The sequence below is a fragment of the Phoca vitulina genome, unplaced genomic scaffold (genome assembly GCF_004348235.1).
Source record: "Phoca vitulina isolate PV1807 unplaced genomic scaffold, GSC_HSeal_1.0 scaffold48, whole genome shotgun sequence".
Taxonomy (NCBI): domain Eukaryota; kingdom Metazoa; phylum Chordata; class Mammalia; order Carnivora; family Phocidae; genus Phoca; species Phoca vitulina.
The window spans coordinates 8,966,334-8,986,122 of NW_022589751.1; the positions used below are offsets into that span (position 1 = coordinate 8,966,334).

Consider the following 19,789-nt stretch of genomic DNA (forward strand, 5'->3'; position numbering starts at 1 on the left):
CTCGAAGGTTCACTGTGCGCTATGAACACTTAAGGGCAGTGATTCTCAATCCTGCTTTCACATAAGAACCCCCCCCCCCCCCGGGAACTTTTTTTTAAACTAAAAAAAAATTTTTTTTTTTTTAAGATTTTATTTATTTATTTGACAGAGAGTGAGAGAGGGAACACAAGCAGGGGGAGTGGGAGAGGGAGAAGCAGGCTCCCCACTGAGCAGGGAGCCCGATGCGGGGCTCGATCCCAGGATCCTGGGATCATGACCTGAGCCGAAGGCAGACGCTTAACCAACTGAACCACCCAGGCGCCTCAACACATTCCTCATTTTTAAAGTGAGGATCATAAGATCCACCTTAGAAGGGTTTTGTAGGGCTTAGGAAGAAAACAGTGGGAGCAGTGTGTCTGGAAGAGCGGATGCCTAATCAACAGGACTAATATACGGACGTGACATGGTGCAGGGGCTAGACAACGGGGAGGCTGCACAGTGGAATCTGAGCACGGATTCAGACTGACACATTGTAGGAAAATCTTAGCATAGGAGTAACCTGGCGTGTCCCCATCCTGGGAACAGCCCAGGGGCTCACACTGGCTTGTGCCCTCCCCCCCCCCCCCGTGCCCCCTTAGCTTCTTGCCACTGCCCCCCCGCCACGCCCCCACCTGCTCTCCCCCTGGTGCCGGCTCCTGCCTTGTGGAAGGTGTGTGGTTCACTTCATGCTGGACGCCTCCTCGGAAGCCTCCTTCTGGGTGGTGGAGTTGTGCTCAGGCTCTAGGGCATCTGCTTTGCTGTGCCGATAACTCTGTTAGGATTTCTAGTTTTATTTGCAGCTCTTGGAGTTTACTGGGATTTCTTAATGTAAGACCGAAGCCCATCAGAAGTAGCAAAACACAGAAGACAGGCTTTGAAGAGCATGGCCTTGAATGAGCTGCTACACCACCCTGAATGGTAGTTTCCTAACCTATAAAATGGGCCCACTGCAGCCTCTTCCTTCTCAGGGCTGTGATGCTTGAACAAGGTCACAAATCTGGTGGGCGGTGTGCGAAGCAGAGCGGTGAAGAGCATGGGCTTTGAGGGCTGAGAAGCCCAGCATGCATCCTAGCCCTGCCACTTACAAGAGCTGGGCCCTGTTAGTTCACTCCTCTGAACCTCACTTTCTTCCTTTGTAAAGTGAGGATGAGTATCTCTTCCATAAGCTTCTTTTTTTTTTTTTTTTTTAAAGGTTTTATTTATTTATTTGACAGAGAGAGACACAGCGAGAGAGGGAACACAAGCAGGGGGAGCAGGAGAGGGAGAAGCAGGCTTCCCGCCGAGCCGGGAGCCTGATGTGGGGCTCGACCCCAGGACCCTGGGATCATGACCCGAGCCAAAGGCAGACGCTTAACGACTGAGCCACCCAGGCGCCCCTCTTCCATAAGATTCTTGAGAGGGTGAAGTAGGCCACGACTGAAAAGCACTACACTGTTAACTATAAAAACTCTGGCAGTACGTCTGTCCTGCTTGCTGCTGAATGCTCAGGGCTCAGCATAGCTCTGTACGCAGCAGGTGCCCAGTAGGTTAATTGTGGCACAAAGCGAGGGGCTGTGCCCGGCGCCCTGTGAGGAGGCAGTTAATGGCAATGACAATGGACAGGGAGCCTTTTACACGTAGGGACACTGCACAAATGTTAGCATCACGTGATCATCACCAACACGCTCCCCCCGCCCCGCCTCTGCTGAACTTAGTCACCTGGAACACAGGCTTCTTTTCGGGAGACACTAAAAACCACATCGGGCCTGGAGGCTACATCTGAGCTGCGCCCATTTAACCTACAGCTAACTCCAGACTTAGAGCAGACTAAGACTCCTCACCCTCACCAACACAGTCCCCAACAAGGGGTAACCCACGGGCTCCCCAGCTGAAAATCCACAGTCTAGACTCAGAGTGTGACCTGCCTGCGAGGGGGTGGGCGTGAAGGAGGGAGGGGCGTTAGCAGATACCGGATGCTTGAAGATCATCCGTGTTCTGTACAGACATCTCAAGAGAAATTCCAGAGCCTTGTGTGCAGGAAGACCAAAAAGAAGCGGGGACTGACCTCGGGGTTGATTTCTCATGGGACTATCTGGAGTTGGGGTGGGGTAGGGGTGGGAGCAACCATCAGGGTTTGCTCCTTTTATCTTTTACCTCTTTTCAGCATTGGCAATTTAGGAAGAGTACCTTTCCCCCTCGAATGGGCAAGTTTTCCTTTTGGGGCCCCGTGGTTTCTGAGTGAGCAGATGACCCATGTGGAGGTGGTGGGAGTGGGAGGTGCCCATCATCCTGCCAGCCCGGCTTGCCCGCCTTCCCCTGCCTGGCAGGCTGAGCACCCAGGGCCTGGGGGGGGGGGCGGGCTGCCTCACCTATATACTCGCCCCTGGCGAAGGGCAGGGCTGGGTGAACTGTTCTTGTCTCCTGCTCGGCAGGCGGCGGCTCGTAACTGTCGTCCCCAGTCTCCTCGGCGGGTAGCACGTACATCTCTGAGTCCGAGTGTTCGTCTGGGTGTTCGTAGTCGCTGTCCTGCAAGTGCAGACCCCAGGCTCAGTGCCCCAACTGGGCTCGGTCATCAGAACAGCTCGGGCTTTAGGAGGCGAGAGCTGCTCCCCCCGCGTAGGCACCAGAGAGCGAGGCTTGGAAGGGGTGGCTAAGCAAGGTTGGGCGGCCATGAGAGGCAAAGCTGGGGTTGAGGCCAGGCCTTTCTGCCTCCAGAATTTATCACCTGAACCACTATCCTGGGGGAGCATGTGGGCCATTTAACAGGAAGGGTGGCTGAAACTCTGCGTGTCTGCAAAGAAGAGCAGTCGGAGATAAAAATACATTTTTTTAGAAGGCAGAAAAAGGACCCAATACAATAGAATAACCAATAGGTGTCATTTATCATGGATGCTGAGGGTTGAGGGAAAAGATTAATAAGGAGAGGGTAAGGGGATGCACAGAGTATAAATTTTATTTAAGTCTCTATTGAAATTATCGAATACTGAATATTCAATGTATATTGCAAATACATTGGCACAGTAACAGTTCAAAAGGATGTAAACAAAGTCTCCTTCCCGGGGGGCACCATTCCTAGCTTCCCATGCATTTTGTTCAGAGATCACTTAGCTATCCTCCACACGTACATATATTCATGCGCAGGAAATATTTGATCCAGGACTTAAGAGGTCCTCTGCCCACACTGCCTGACACACTGCGTGATCCATACAGGACTTGCCAAGGAACGCCCGGTGCACCTGCCTTTCGGCCGGCCTCCTTCCCCTGCAGTCCCGCCCCGCGCAGGTGTGGTGCGGCGCGAGCCCAGGGCTGGCTTCGCTGCTGTCTCCTCGGGGCCCATAGCAGGGCCAGCACAGGACGGGAGTGCTGGGTGTTTGCAGTGAATGATGCGGGAGGGAGTGAGGGCTGCTCCCTTGCTCAGTCTGTGGGGGATGAGGGAGAGGGGAGGAGTGGGGTGAATAGCAGGAGACGGACAGAGAAAGGCAGCTGAAAAGAGAGCTTTCCCGGGGTGGCGGAGGAGCCCTGGGAGAGAAGAGAAGGAGGTCCTTGTCCTTGTCTTAAACCCGAAGAGTCAGGAAGGGACAAGGAGGGGCGAGGTGAGAAAAGCCTTGTAGGGGGATTTCCCCACACCCCCATTTCGATAACAGCAGATAGGGAGGCTCAGCAATCCTTCCTGACTGTGAGTGCAGAATTCGGCTGAATAGAATAATGGCAATGATAATTATTATCACAACTGACATTTCTATGCACTTGCCTCCCTCATGTGTCCCGTACCACAATGCTAGGAGAGTTTTTTTAGGCCCTCAGAGAAACTGAGGCACGAGGAGTTGAGTAATTCGAGTCTGTGATCTGTGTTCTGGAGAAGCCAGAGCTGTTCTCAAACAGCCGGCCTGGGAGGTGGGGTGGGAGCCAAAGGGCAGCCGGGGGCGAGAGCGGGCTTGGCAAGGCTCCTCCCGCCCAGCCTGAGGCTGTTGGGACCCTCCTCATCCTGGCCAAGGAGAGGACGTGATCCCTGTTGTTGGGCATCCCAGGGAGACATCAGTGACCTTTAATAACCATCTGGAAAGTGAAAGAAGCCATAGGCACGCAGACGCACGTGCCCGGGCAGGAGCAGGCATGAGGCTTCCTAGACCTGATCACCCGGAGGCTGGGGAGCAGTGTGCATCCTGGGGAGGACACGGGGGTCCTCACAGCCCCTTGGGCAGAGCAGCCTGACTGAGAGGACCAGGCCGGCCGAGGAGGCAGAGAAGGTAGAGGAAGAGCAACTCCCCGTCAGCTGCTCTTGGCAGCCCGATGCTGACACTGGGCTGCCTACCGGACTGTAACCCCCATGAGGCCCGGGCTGAGACAGTGTGCCCAGGCCCCGGCCTGGAATGAATGAATGAGCTGAGCTGCTGCCCTGAGCTCTGAAGGGACTGAAGAGGAGGAAAGGGGTGCTCAGAAGTGCTGAGCTACCCCTTCATTTGGAAGATCTTTTCTGTGGGAGGTGTACTATGAGCCCCTCCTATTTCCAGCATAGTGAAATGATTGAATGCCTTTTAATTAGGAAGGAGTCTATTCAAACTTCTGAAGGAACAGTTTAAAAAAAACCTCCCCTCAAATTATTCTATATTCTGGCAAACAAAATTCTTTCATTCATTCATTTAATCCTTGAGCAAGCGCAGTACGTTGGACAGTGGGATGGAAACTCTGAAGAAGGGAATGTGTGATCAGGCAAAAAACCTTCTCAAATTGTCCATTCATTCATTCAGTTAATATTTATTGAGCACCTACTGCGTGCCGGCCATCGTGCTTGACTCTGAGCATAGTCCCTGCCCTCATAGAACTTACATTTTAGCAGGGGAAACCAACAGTAACCAAATAGTAAATAACAGATAATAAGTAGATAATCAGCCATAAAATAGTTATCACTCATGATAGATGCACTTGAGGAACTGTTCAGGGTCCTGAGACAGAGAGCAATGGGAGGAGGGATTCTACCTCGGGTGCAAAAAAGGCTTTCCTGGGAAGTAGACAGTGAGGCCAAAGCCTGAAGGACAAGAAGGAGCAGAGCAAGTGAGGAAGGATGGGGACGCTCTTTGGTTTCTCCTCTCTTCCCTTCTTCCTTCTCCTGCCCAAGGTCCGTGAGTCTGAAATCACTGAGCAGGCATGATATTGACCTGTTGTTGTAGGACCGAGGGCAGACCTGCGCACCTGGGCCGTGGTAGACAAGGCCCCGGCAAGGGGTTGCAAGGAAGGCTGGACAGGTCCACAGGGGCCCGATCTCATCTGGCCTGAAGATTTCCTTCTGTGTACAATGGGAATCCAAGAAGGTCAAAATAATTGTGAATGAAGGTTTACTCAATCCTTATTACAGCTGGGACCTTAACTTTGGTTGTTTGGCTTTGGGACACAAATCATCCCCTCCTCTCCAGGCTGATTTTATTTGTGTTTTCTAAGTCCCCACCATGTGCTCTTTTTATTCAGCCAGCGAGCTCAATTTTCGTGGCCTCCCTGTGGATGCAGACCAGCTCTCAACTTTGTTTCAGCTGTGCCTGATCGTGGGCAGCCAGCAGGGGGCGCCGCTGCAGTGCTTCTGAGGGATCTGCCGCTGCCAGGCCCTGGGAGGAACTCCACACCCAAGTGACCTGCACAGGGGCCTTCTCATCCCCTCTTTCTACAAATCTTTTCTCTGCAGTTGAGAAGGGAGGTACTCCTGGCTCATAATACTCTGAATAAACTCCAGGTGGTATACCCAGTGTGGGGCTGGGCTCCGGCTCAGGGGACGGGAGTCCTGGGCTCTTGTTCCACTGGGCCACTGAGTAACTGAGTGGCCGTGGGCAAGTCCTTTTCATTCTCTGAGCCTTGGTTTCCTTATCTGTAAAATGGCCTTCTTGGATCCTGTCCAGATAAAACACACACAGAACGGAGCAGGCTAACATTCTGGATGAATTTGATATAAATGAGGAAAAATTGTTGTGTATAAAGTTTTTAGGATGTCTTGTCCCTACAAGACTTCACCCAAGAGAGAAGTGTCCACGGGGCCCTGTGGGCTGCAGAGCCACCTTGAAAGCGGGTGATGGCTGACTCTGACACATCACCCTCCACGTCCTCAGGGCCGGGTCCCTCGCTCACTCTGTGGTCCCCAGCACTTGCTACGGTCCTCTTGGTCACAGCAAGCACCATGGAGTTTAAAAGCCTGGTTTTGAGATCTGAGGGCCTGGGTTTGAATTTTGAAACTGCAAGTCACTTAAACTCTCCATGCCTTGGTTTCTTTACCAGTAAAATGAGCAGGGCTGATACTCAAATTGTTTGACAACTAGCATGGCTCAGGGGCTGACCTAAGAGTGGCCCAGAGGCCCCCTGATGTGCCAGGCATTCACTCTTTGGGGTTGGTTTGTTTAGGGCTCCTAGATAAGGCCCAGGCCGTGATGGGGCGCTGGGGAATTCAGGGCAGAGGCCTTTGTCAACTGATACGGAAGTATTTAAAAACATTTCCCATTTGTTATGGCTGTGCTGGTGAGTATTCCGGACAACAGCACTGAAGATGGGGTGAGGGATGCCTACACAGAGGTGCTATGGGGGGATGTGGATGAAGCACTTAGCCTGGTACACACCGGTGCCAGGTCAAGTCAGCCACTGTGGGGTTCTTGCTGCTTCGTCTGTCTGTAGGGGGCCCCTCCAGCCCAGCCATCTCCCCGCTGTGATGTGCGGCTGACCAGCAGCACGTCCTTCAGAAACAAGCCCTTGCAAAGGCCTCCCATGGACCCTGGTGGAAACAACACCCTGCTGGTCCCAGGAGCGAATACTTACGAAGTCATCGGACCACTGCTCCTCTTCGTCAGCAGGGTTCTCTGCAACGGCAAGTGGGAAGCAGAAGGCATGAGCTTGAATCTCAGCTGGCCAGCCCCACCCTGGCCACCACTATCCCGCGCCTGCCTTCCTTGCCCTTGGGCTCCCCGGTCCTGTTTACTTGGCCTTGAACAGTTATTACACTTATCTCATGTCCATCCACTTACAACTCCTCTTTTTTTAAAAAATCCATTCTCAAAGCATAAAGGGAAGTCCCACTGAGGCAGAGCCATGGTACATCTGAACCATGTCTGTCTTTGGTAAGGAGCATTTGTAGGACTTAAGAATAACCCAGGAGGCGCCTGCAATTCATACCGTGTTGCTTCTCAGGATTTCTATGAATCAGTATGTGGATGGTGTAGTAGGAAGAGCACTGGACTGGGAGTCACATAGACCAAAATTCCCATGCAGGCTGTGCTCCTAACAAGTCGGAGAGTGGACAAGACAGCTAACATCTCTGGGCCTCAGTCTCAAGATCTGTAAGATAACAGATCACTTCTGGGATTTTCTGTGGCTCTAACTTTGTCTTTCTTATTGAAAAGCATTTACCTGGTGCTTTACTACATGCCAGGCAAGATTTTCAGAGTTTTGCCCTCATGTAGCTCTCTCAAAAACCTTATGAGGAAGCTGAGGCCTAGTGAAAATAAGTCATTTGCCCAACGTCAGATAGCAAATAATAGAGCCAGGAGTTGAACCTGCAAGCTGACTTCTAAGGGTATGCTCTGGACTCCAAGGCCACGCTACCTCCCTGCCTTTGAATGCCAGCGTGTAGGCACTGTTCTTGGCTCCGCAGCCAGGATAAAAGTGGATATAACAGGTCTCAAGGAGCTTAGGATCTTGAAGAATAAAATAGATCTGAATTATGGACAGCCAAGGAGAATATCTGACCCTCTTTTCTCCAAAACACATTTAGAGTATGAGAAGCTTAGCATCCATCACATAAACTGACATTAGATGTTAAATACAATTCGCTCAGCTAGGTAGGAGATCAACCAGGCACAGGTTCACATGGCAGAGTGGTTCCAGCGACTGTACCAGGGAGGCTCCCAGCTCTTCTCACATCCCACTGAGCAGCCAGGGTAAGGAGGCCCAGTGGATGGTCCCCGAATCCTCCAGAGCCTCAGCAGAACCTTTTCTTGCCATTTCTGGCCCTTGCCATGGCAGACCACTGACTCCAGCTCTAGGAGGACCCCAACGAGGCACAGGGAAAGGAATTACAGAGAAAAAAATGGGGGCCTGAAGGAGGGGTTTAGATCAGAGTGGCCAGATTTTAAGCTACAGCAGCAACAGCGCCCTCTCTTGGGAAAAACATGATAGGCACTAAGAAGGAGCTTTATTTTATGAGCCAAATAATGGGCCTAACTTTGACATTCACAGAAGATAATTCTTATTAAGTTATGATTTGGGCTAACTTATACCACATTAGAGTGTACTGCAGTCACTGGGGTTTTGCAAGAAACTCGAGAAGACTAGGTGAATAAGTCCCCTTCTCAATATACCGATACCGGGCACTGAGGGGGATACGTTTCTAATACCTTAAGTTTGGGGATAATTGAAGATCAGCACTTAAGGTGGCAAGATGTTTTTGTTTCAACCTTTAAAATAGAAACCTTTATAAAATGCCTTTATAAAACACACTTCCCTGCCTTGCTGAGCTGTATTTGCTGAGCCTTTCCTCAGGGAGCCGGGGCCCACTCTCTGGTCAGTCACTGCTGAAAGTACTTGCAGAAGCTCTCTAACTACTTTTCCTGTCCCCATTATCTTTCCTCTCCAACACATACTGTGGACTGTTTCTAGTGATTTTCTTAGAATAAAGTTTGGAGCATGCTGCTCCTTTCCTCAAGAATCATCAGCGGCTCCCTATGGAGTAAAGCCGAGGCTCTGTGTCCACACATTCGGATGCCTGCCCCTCCTGTCCCTCCCTGGACCTCTCTTGCCGTCGTCCATGTTCACTCAGTGATACTGGGCATCGCGTTCCTCCCAGCCTGCACTTTTGATCGTTCTCTGCTCTGCCCGGGCTACTCCCCAGCCCATCTTCCTTCTTTGCGTGGAAGTTCCTGTTACAGCTCTGCCGTTCGGTCTTGCCCAGTGCCTCGGGTTCTGACCCATGACTCCTTCCTCTGGGCCCTCGCAGGTGCTGCTGGCACCTTGATGACACGTGTGGGCCATTCTGCCCTGTGCTATGATCATTTGTTTGTGCCTCTCGGTACTGAAAACCAAGGCCTATTTAATTTATCTTTGTATCTGGATGACATTTGGCATTTGTAATCTGTGCAGTAATAAAAGTATGAACCAACAAATGAGTTGAAGGAACGGAAATTAGGATACTAATAATAGATTCCATTTATTAAACACTTCCTGTGTGCCCTGGGCTGGGATAAGTATATTTTCTCAATTTTCCTCAAAATGGTGCTTTCTGGTATGCCCTTATGATCTCAATTTTATAGTCGAGGTGCCGTTATGATCTCAATTTTATAGTCGAGGAAACCGGTGCTAAGAGACGTTTCAAAACCTGTGTGAGGCCACATGGCTGGTGAGTATGGGGGCGGGTTGGAGGCCAGGCTCCCTGTCTTGGCCCCTGTAGCTGAAATCTCATGTAAACTGCCTGGCCCTCTACTGAGCCTTCGGATAAAACCTAGAAGAAACAAGAATGGCCCAATTCAGGCGTCGTAGAGCGCCGAGGCAGAAAAAAGAGAAAAGCATCACCGTTTGGGAGAAGTTGCCTGATGGCACCCTTGCCTCCCCCAGCTACACCCATCTGCTGGTCCTGCAAGCAACTCACAACATCCTGCTCTTAAAGTCACAGCCTGCAGGCCATTTCCCAAACTAAACAGCAGGACGGTCCAAAGTACTAGATCCAAAGTACTGGTTGTCCAGCATCTCAGGGAGCTTCCTAAAGTGGGTGGGTTGTGATTTTAGAATCAGGCTCCCTGGGTTCAAATCCTGGCTCTGCTCTTTACTACCTGCTTGGCAGTGGACCAGGACTTTAATTGTTTAAAGCTCACTTTCTCACCTGTGAAACAAGGGTAAGAATAGTGCCTGCCTCATGTGTTTATGACAGTCAAGTAATACAATACATGTGAAGTGCTTCCCAAAGCCTGGCCCACAGTAAATGCTGCATTAATGTTACTTATTGTTGCCTTGGGTATTGACAATGTCTTAATAAACCCTCAAAACAATACCAATTCTATTTCACTCCAATGGCAACCGCACAATATGGCTACCATAAAGAAATGGGCCCAAGAGAGCCTCTAGTGTAGAGGGTGATGCTTTCGGGAGGGTAAGTTCAAGTTTAGTATGGGCCAGGTGGTTTCACTAGGGATGTAAGTTTGCACGCCCCTGGCAGGAAGCTGAGATGCGGGTTGGGCCTCCTTATTGGGGAGAGCCTTTCCAATTGTGTCGTGTACCTGGTTTGGGGCTTATGTTCCATTTACGGAGTCACAGTCGCATGCCACAGAATAGAGGAGCTCCTCCCCTTGCCTGGCCCAGGCTCTGTGATTCACACGGCTCCCCAAGCCTGGGAGCGCAGCAGCTGTACTGTGAGGCCCGTGCCGATGCCATGACGGCCCCGCCTCCACGGCCGCTCCGGGGTTTGGAGCTTGGGCTCTGGGATCAGGCTGCCTTGATCAAAATCCTGATTCTGCCACTAGCTCGCAGCATGAACAGGCAAATTGCTTAACCTCTGGGCACCTGTCTTCTCACCACTGAAATGGATATGATAAGTAGAGCCTGTGTCATGGGGTTTTGTGAGAATGAAATGAAATAGCCCAGGGAAAGTGAGTAGAAGGGCGCCTGACACCCATCTATCGAGTAAGAGCTCAGTGGACGCTGCTGGTTACTATTAATCTACTTTCATAACGACCTGAAGGATAGATCAGCACTCTCATCTCCAAGCAGGAAGCTGAGGCTCAGGGAAGTTATAAAACTTTTCTAGGTTTACAGTGTTTAGGGGTCAAAGCCAGGATTCTAACCCAGGCTAGAGGACCCCAAAGTCTAAGATCTTCTCACCCAGCCATGGAGGTAATAGACCTAGAGTCTAGAAGAACAGCCACGTATCACACAGAGGACAATCCAGGGCGGTGTAGGCTTTCCTGACAAATGTCTCAACACCTGGAATCATGGCCAGGTGCTGGGAAAGTTCTGCGAAGGGTACGCTCAGCAAGGGCTGAAGGGTTACATGAGGCTGTGTGGTGAAGGTGGGACTGAACGGGGCCTTGAAGGATGGCAGGACCCGAGTGAGAGAATGAAGATGAAGGAGGGCACCCTCCTTCCACCCCCTAAGGCTGGGACCTGTGTGTCAGCCCCAGAAGCAGGGCCTGGCTGATGGCTGGAAGGGGCATCCATAAGGCTCCACAGATGTGCCTGGAATGAACAAGCTGTTCCGGAGAGTCAGGGGAGAAAACAAAGCCAGATGTGTTGCCAGCCAAGGGGGTGATCCAGCCACAGAGGCCACTGTAGGTCCCAGTGACAAACTTGAGGCAGGGAGGCTGATGAGGATGGTGTTTGAGAGGTTCAGGCATGAAATGACAAAGGCCAAACCAGACCAGGGGGCTTGGGAATGGGACGGGATGGCTGGAAAGACAGTAAAAGATTCTGTGGTGAGAGCTTGAGTGAAGCAGTGAAGGGAAGGGTGTGAATGGAGCATCCCTGTTCTGGGTCACGAGCAGCACCAGAGACCCTGGGCATTGCGGGATGCCCTCCATGCTGCGTGTCTGATGCACGCTCAGTTGTGGCCCTGATTCAGCTCTGGAGGCCCTGCTCTGGGCCACTGGGCCTGCCAGTTTCTCCTCTTACAGAGCCGGAGGTGGGATGTGGGGAAGCAGTGGGACGGCCACAGTGGGATGCAGGAAGGAAAGAAGGAAGGAGGCTCAGTTAGATGTGGTGGCGGAGGCAGATGCAGGGAGGGAATAGAAAGAAGAACTACAGAGGCTGCGGGGGAGGCAGCCCGTGGACAGTCCCCCTGGGTCTGTCCCAAGAAGAGAAAGGGATGTGACAGTGTGGGGAGCAGATCTGAGCCAGCTAGGAGAGGTGATTTGCATCTAAATACTTCACATCTTAAAAAGTCCCTTAGCCTGTCCCTTCCTCCTTTCTCAGAGCCCTATTAATGGGGGGTGGGAGGACTGAGTCCTGACTTGGCCATCGCCTGGCTGTATGACATTGGGCAGCCTTGGGGCCTGTCTGGTCTCCAGCTAGCGCTAACACGAGAAGCTAGGGGTGAGTGGTCTTTCAGGACTTTCCAGGCTTTCAAATACCTTCGAGTCCAAGTTTCATTCCTCTATTCTTAGTTCCATGAGGCGGGGCTGATGGTGAATGCAGCTCTCCCCGAGTCAGCCTTGCTGGTACCACCAGTCAGAGTGGAGACAGGGAGACAAAAAATCAAGTGAATACTGGCTTCAGTAAGGACACCAGGGCAAGGGCGAAGCAGGGTTACAGTTCACTTCTCTAGTGGACGGAGAGTTGCTATGCATTCCCTGTGCTTCTTACAACAGCCCCTGGGTATTAGGGCCCAAGGGTCCCAGGAGAGAGGTCTCGTCCAGTTCTGACCACTCAGGGGTGTGTGGAGCGGCCAGGGGAGTTTCTCTCCACAACAGTGTGACCTTAGGCAAATATTGACCTGTTTGCCTTCTCATTTATTATCAGACACCCCATTAGTCATGAAGCACCTGAAGGTCAGGGCTATCTTTTCTTCCCCACTCCATATTTAGTAGATTCAGTGTCACACAAGATGTACTGTGTCATATTTGTCAAATGAGTCAAAGAACATGTGAAACAGCAGAAGCACGTGGAGATATTGATTCCAGAGAAGAAACTATTCCAATGACCTAATTTCTTAATTTTATCCTTGAAGTTGCACAGAACACCTCTATCTCTGTTTTCTTGAATGTTTAAAGACTTGTGCTGTGTGGCCATGAGGACAGACTTAGGAAGCCATCAGGAAATGGACTGACTGCATCTCTGTCCTGCCAGGGCTGTCGGTCCTTGACAGGACCAGAGAGGCTTGGGAAGTCATCACAGGAAATGTCCAAACAGAAAGTGGGCCTCATTTGTGGTGCATGGTGGTGGTGGGGGCGGGGGGTTAAGCACTGGGTTGGATGTTAGGCTGTTGGATCGTTGGGGTTCCTTATAGACCTGGGACTCTATGATTCTATAATTTTCCATCAAAACTCGGGGTACTTAGCAGATGTCATTTGCTTTGTTTTCTTTTCTTTTTTAGAACTTGGGAGAGAAGGATGAATTTGTTCTCATTTGTTAACTAAGCAGCTTGCTTGAGTTTTGGGTTTTTTTTTTCCCCCTTGGCTTTTGATCAGATAGATTTTATTTTATTTATTTATTTTTTTTTTATGGTATGATCAGATAGATTTTAAAGGTCAGGACAGGGTCTTTATTTTTTTATTTTATTTTTTTATCTTTTCACTGCAAAGGAATCTCCTGGTCAACTGTTGAGACTTGCTGACTGATTGGCAAGGTGAAGTTAATAAGTACTCTGTAACCTAGGGAGTTCTGGAAAGTGGTCCAACAGGTCAGTCACCAGACTTGATATGTTGGTCAGCATTTCTTAGTGTGATAAGATTTAATTAGTGCCTAAGAGGAACTCAACTGTCTGATTTATTGCTATCTTGATCAGCGACAGAAAAAAATAGTAAGCATCTGTGAAGGTTGTGATTTGGTTTTGGTTGTTGCGCTGTAGAGGAAGATACGTCATTGATGTCTGTAGCCCTGTGGTTTTCATTAAGGGCTATATAGGTCTGTCCATGTCCAGGAAATCATTATATTTAGGCCAGTAGAAAGAGATTTTAGACTTATCTTCCCAAGGCATTTCTTCTAGAAAAGGGAAGTATGTTGGATAATTTATTTTGCTCACCACTGCCATAAACAATACCAATCTCAAGATTACCCTCCACTGACAAAATTGATCCTAGTTGGAATGGGTAACAGGGCTAAAGTCAGAGAGGACTGAGTAACCATGCACCATCAATAATTTATCTTCCCCCTCTTCCCCACCCCCACTGACCCTCAAGTATCCATTTTAACAATTCTCTATCCAGGAAGCCTTCCCTTCCCCGATTCCTCCACACCCTCCACCTCAGATTAGATTAGACATTGCTGCATGGACTTTCATAGAACGTTGTGCTTCCCCATCACCCTGAACTCTAATTGCTTTTATATCATTGTATCTTCTTTTCTTCACTATAAATACTGTGAGTATGGAGACTATATCTGTCTTGTTTAGCCCTGTATCTCTACCTAAAACCGTGTATGTGCCTGGCACATGGAAGATACTTAATAAATGTCTGATAAATAGATGAGTAGATGGATGGATGGATGGATGGATGGAATATCACATCTCCACTGTAGTCAAATGCCTAATGGATTTGGGCATTCTTAAAATTAGGATGGGCACTCTTATTTTCAAATGAGTAGAACATCGTTCCCTTTTCAAGAAGTAAACATGAACATGAGATTAGTCAAGAGTCCAAGTATTTTAGAAATACTCTTACCTGAGGCATAATCCCTTTGAGGAACACTCGGAGGTGCTTTGACTTTCAGCCTATAGAGAACAACCATTAGACAAATGGTCAGTGAGTAGGACAACTGTTGTCAAGGCCCATAACAGAAGCAGAGATAGAGATAACAGACAGATAACTAATAGAATAATGGCTTCTTTTGGACCCATCACACTGAAAGGCTAAATGTATTGTAAATGGAGTGAAGCCATTAACCAGAGGTCTCCCACTTCCCTCATCTCCTCAGTGTGTGATGGGGCTGTCACTTGGCAAAGGTGAAGTTCAGTAGTGGAAGGGTTCTGAGAGGTCAGAATACTAGAAAGCACAGAGTTCAGAGGTTCAAGGAAGAGAAATGTTGATTGGTTGATAGGACGGTAAGAGAAGATGAACTCTATTTTAATAAATAATAAATGCTTTAAATATCAAGAAAAATTTTAGCTATAACAGAGCACTTGGTTGTAGGTTGGACTGAGATTATTTAGGCACTATTTAAAAAGTGCCAAATAAGTGAGCAGTGAGCATCTCCAAGTTGGGGATTGTGATACTTAGCTTATTTAGAAGTTGAACTGTTTCAAGCAATCTCAAAACTACTTTAGTATCTTTATGCATGTATAAAATGTTTGAATATTCACAATCCTTCCCCCTCACTAAAAGAAGAAAGTTAAAATTACATTTTAAAAATGTTTCCCAATTTTTAGGCTTACTATAAGTTCTGATAACACCTCCCATCCTATTATTTGAAATGGGTAAGTTTTCTAGTAAATTATTATTCTTAACAATAGTTGCCCATTTTATTTAAGAATGATTTGCTTAATGAAATTTACAATATATATAAATAAAACCTACATCCAGTAGCCTTTATTTACTAAAACATCACATCCTTTTTTAGAAGCAGGGCATAGGTTAACCATTACATGCAAAACATATTTCATTTCTTGTGGGAAAAAAGCAGTACAGAAATTCATGTCTGATTACAAAAAAATTAGCCTGATAAACCAGAATTTTAATGTTGCAAAAATAACAATATTTATATTTGCATAGAAATTCTGCTTTTTGTTTCCCCAAAGGTTCTCAGATCGATTATTTCATTCAATTCTCATAGCAAGCCAGCATGGGCTGGGAAGATATTATCATTAGATTTCTGATGAGGTCCAGAGAGAAAGATTAGCCACGGTGTTATGGGGGGAAAAAAGCACAAAAACAAACAAGGAATGGTGCCAGGTCTGTTCCCGGACCAGTACAATTTCGAGAAACACAAACCAACCATTACCCATTATTGCCATCATTTCATAAGAGAAGAGAAAGGGTATTTTAATACCCAAAATGTCTTAAGGTTATCATCTCGGGATAAAAGACAGACTCAGGAAGGGACTGGTGGTCACTGAACACCGACCAGGAATAAAAGCTGTGGTTTGGGCCTCACTCAGCAGCCAGCAGCTGCATGCTAACCCCCAACGCTTCAAGGTCCTTATTTTCTCATTTGGCCATGGACCAGTGACAACTCTGTCACGGTCTTGTGTTAGGAAACCAGTATGTTCAACCGTGCTTCCTCCTTTCAAGGTAGCACCTGTTGCCTGGCAACGAGTAAGAGGGTAACAGCAGGGCACTCAGAAGCGAAGGGCCACTGACTTCACCCAGGGTAACGACTATGGCAGCCATATTTTCCAAGCTGAGAGGAAACATGGTTTGTCAAGTATAAGTGTATTTTGGGAACAATGGGCATAATAAAATAGAAACTGTCTGAAAAACTTTGAGCTCCGTGGCTACTCTAAGTATGCCTGACCATGGAATAGAGAGACGTTTTACACAGAGGCTTCATATCATTGAGAAAACTGGTGTATTGTAAGACTGACAACTGTGGGATAATTAATCTAGAATTGCTAGCAATTAAAACAATGACTAGCAGGGTTATCTCATTTCAATGAGATTCTGCATGTGTCAGAAATACTAAATGAGAATAATCACACAGCTCTCTCCACCACAGGACAGAACATGAGGACAAATTCTCCTCCTCTAGGAGATGCCCCACAAGCAGAAGACCATTTTAACTATTTTATGATAATCACTTATACATATTGAGACTCATTTGCATTTTATAGTCTAAAAACACCATAAAATATGATTTCTTACTTTCAAGTTTAACAAAGACCAAAAAGAATGAAGACACTGTTCTGAAGGCATAGGGAAATGAACTTCTATACACTATTAATGGTACAAAATTTTGGGAAAGCAATTTGATAATATCAATAAAAATTTCAATGGCATAAATTCTTCCATCTAGAAATTTCATTTTAGGAGTTTAGCTTTCTGGTATACTCAAAATATGTAAAAATTATTTATTGAAATGTTATTTATGAGAGTTAAGCTGAAAGAAATGGCCACAAAATTTTTAGTGATCTTATCAAATTGTCCTCCAAGAATATGTCAGTTTAAACTCCCACATTTCTTTCCGATATCTGGTTAAATGAAGGATAATACATTTATAGCAGACTATTAATAAGCTGTTAAAAAAAAATATGCCCTATTTTTACATACCATCAAACAAAGACGTCCATGATATAGCATTAAGTAAAACCACTAAGCAAAGCAAGTTGGTAGAATGGTTTATGAAGTTTGACGCCATTCATGATGAAAATGTATGTGTGTATAGGTATGTACTATATCACATACATACAGATATATATACCAGACTCACTCATGACAATGTCTATTTCCCTGGAGTTGGTTGAGGTGGGAATATGGAGAAGTGGGAGATTTTGACTTTATGCGATTCTGAACTCTTTGATTTTTTTTCCTGGTGAATCTCTACTTCTTTCACTTTCTGATAAAAGAACGTAAACAAAAACTTAATGGAATACCATTTCCTCTTTCCTCTTAGATTTTGAGTGGCAAATACAGGTATATACAATTTTTATCTTTTTTTTAAAAAAAAAGCTTAAGAGTTTTTGATGTGCAGGAAGATTTGAAATTCTAGCTTTCCCTCTCCAAGTACTAATTGAAAACACTATTTTAAGGCTATAATTGAAAAAGCAAAAATTGAAATATGGAAAACAGGTATGGCATCCTAAAAATGCTAAGACTGTGTTCTTCTAACTTCTCTTTTGGATTTCTCGAAGCGTGTCCTAGTGGACTTTAACTAAATAGTTATAGAAACTGATTATCCTGTTTCTATAAACGTCTTTGTTGACATTTGCTGGCACCTTGAATGGTAGAGCTCACTTTTACTGCAGTGAGAGGAAAAAGCAAAGTGTCCTGAGTATCACCCCATTCATTTTCCATGTTTCCTGAATATGGATCTTACTACCATGGACTCTAGCCATGAGTAAGAAAGGGTTACATGCTAAAGAGGCTGCAACTCCTCACTTGGGTAACAGAGAACTTTGTTCTCTTCCACCTAGCACAGGCTAGAATAATGTGTTATTTATATAAACGAGTGCTTATATAGTGCTATGGAGTTTAACTTACTTTTTGATTTTGTTCATTATTCCACCTTCATTGTTCTTGATATCGTGGACCATCTTTTGAAGTTGCCTGCAAGAAACAAATTAAACATAAAATATTAATAACTAGGTTGATTTAAAAAAAAAAAGTCTTCTGTCCTTCTTGAATACAAAAAGAAAAAAGACCTACAATAAACCCCTCAAACGGTGTGAATCGTATTATATTTAATTAAGTTGACCATCTGCTACTTGAGTAAAGGGAAAGTGTGACTGATTCTGTAAGGAACGTGGTCATTGGGCCATGTCCCTGTCCCTGCCCATTGGATATCTGGGCCAGGCTCAGGCTCTGAAGACAAATTGTGGTTTCTAGATCTGTCCATTCTGAGGACACACATGAGGCAAAAGCCCTCTGATAAACCTCACTATTCACCACTGATTGTCCTTAGAGCATTCACATTGCAAGATGGAGCTACCTTGAAGGACACATGAGCTGAAATCAGGTCCAAGATTTTTTTTTGGTGAACTTTACTAGGTAGAATCTGGAAAAACTGTCACCAAAAAGTTGTACATACACAGAAGCTATAAAGAAAATGATTAATGAATCTGGCTGCATACACATTTGGAAACTCTGTAGAACAAAAAGTAATATGCGCAAGATCAAAAGATAAATGATGTGCTGGAAGAAATATTTGTGACACAATAATAATAATGACTCCGTGTTTTGATTGACAGAGAAATCTTATGACTCAGCAAAGTAATTATTAATAATTTAATAGGAAATGGGCAAAAGATGTGAACACATAGCAAACAGAAAAGGACAAGTGGCCAACAGACTAATGAGAAGATATTTAACATTACTTATATTTAAAGAAATCTAAATCAAAGCAACAATGAGACATGTTCTACTTATCAGATTGGCAGAACTTAACGTGATAATACCCTGGGTAGAGGGGGTTACAAGAATACAGATATTCTTGGGAATGCACATTGTTAGAATCAATACCTGTTAAATTTTAAAACCTGCATGCCTTTTGACCCAGAAATTCTACTGCTAGCAATTTACCATTATAAACATGGTCATAAAACCATACCATTATGTACATATAAGCCTTTTGCATAATAACCATAATCCTTCCTGCCTCCCCACTGAAAAAACCTGGAAACAACCTAAATGCCCATCAATCATTAAAAGGGAACTAGTTACGTAGACTTTGATAAAGCCATACAATGGACTACCACAGAACCTTAAAAAAAAGAAAAAAAAGAAACACATACCCGTATTGCTGACACATAAAAAAAATCCCCAACACATACTAAGTTAAACAAAACGGTGAAGGAGAAAAAAGCAAAAAAGGAAGAAAGGAACGGAAGTTCAGAATAATGTGTATCACATATTTTTTTCTGTGGGATGCGAAAGGACACGTACATTCCTATGAGCCAGTACATGCATAGCTTTTTAGAAGGATATGCAAGCTGTTATTCAAAGATTGTTTTCCAAGGCAATGGAGTGTCCTCATACAAATTAGAAAAAGGTACCCCTTTCTTCTGGGTGGGCACCTGCGTGGCGGCAGGGCACACAGCCTGGCAAACAGTCAAGGAAGGAATAGATTTCAGCCTCTGCTTGTCCTCATAGCTGAGCGCCCTTGTATCGACTGTGGAGTGAAAGCTGGCGGCTCGAGGGGAGATGGGGGCTTCCGTTTTATAAAAAGGAGACTTCCTCTTTACAATGAAGATTTTTTCTATATGATTTGAATGTTCATAGCTTGTGCATATATCATTTCTATCATGTTTTATATGGATATATAAAGAAAAATGTTAACAGGGTCGGAGTACAGGGCCATGGTTTTTCTCTTCATAGTAACTTTCTGACTTAAAAATATGTACTTATATTTATATATATTTACATGTAAATATATATTCATGTGTCATGTATGAAATATACATACTTAATTTTATATTATATATAAAAATGATGTATATAAATATATAAAATATATTTCTTATTTATATTTATATACA

General features: G+C 46.1%; 1 protein-coding gene across 3 annotated transcripts in view; it reads right to left on the minus strand.

Annotated features, from left to right (window-relative positions):
* Positions 1-19,789, minus strand: part of BLNK (B cell linker) — an 80,919-nt gene that overhangs the window by 29,204 nt on the left and 31,926 nt on the right. For 2 of the 3 annotated variants that reach the window (XM_032432432.1, XM_032432431.1), the window contains exons 2-6: positions 17,796-17,861; positions 14,325-14,374; positions 12,078-12,161; positions 6,787-6,827; positions 2,367-2,523 (exon numbers count right to left, since the gene is read on the minus strand). In XM_032432432.1, the coding sequence (XP_032288323.1) occupies positions 2,367-2,523; positions 6,787-6,827; positions 12,078-12,161; positions 14,325-14,374; positions 17,796-17,861 (398 nt within the window). The remainder of the gene's footprint in view (positions 1-2,366; positions 2,524-6,786; positions 6,828-12,077; positions 12,162-14,324; positions 14,375-17,795; positions 17,862-19,789) is intronic. The other variant, XM_032432433.1, reaches the window with a different exon arrangement.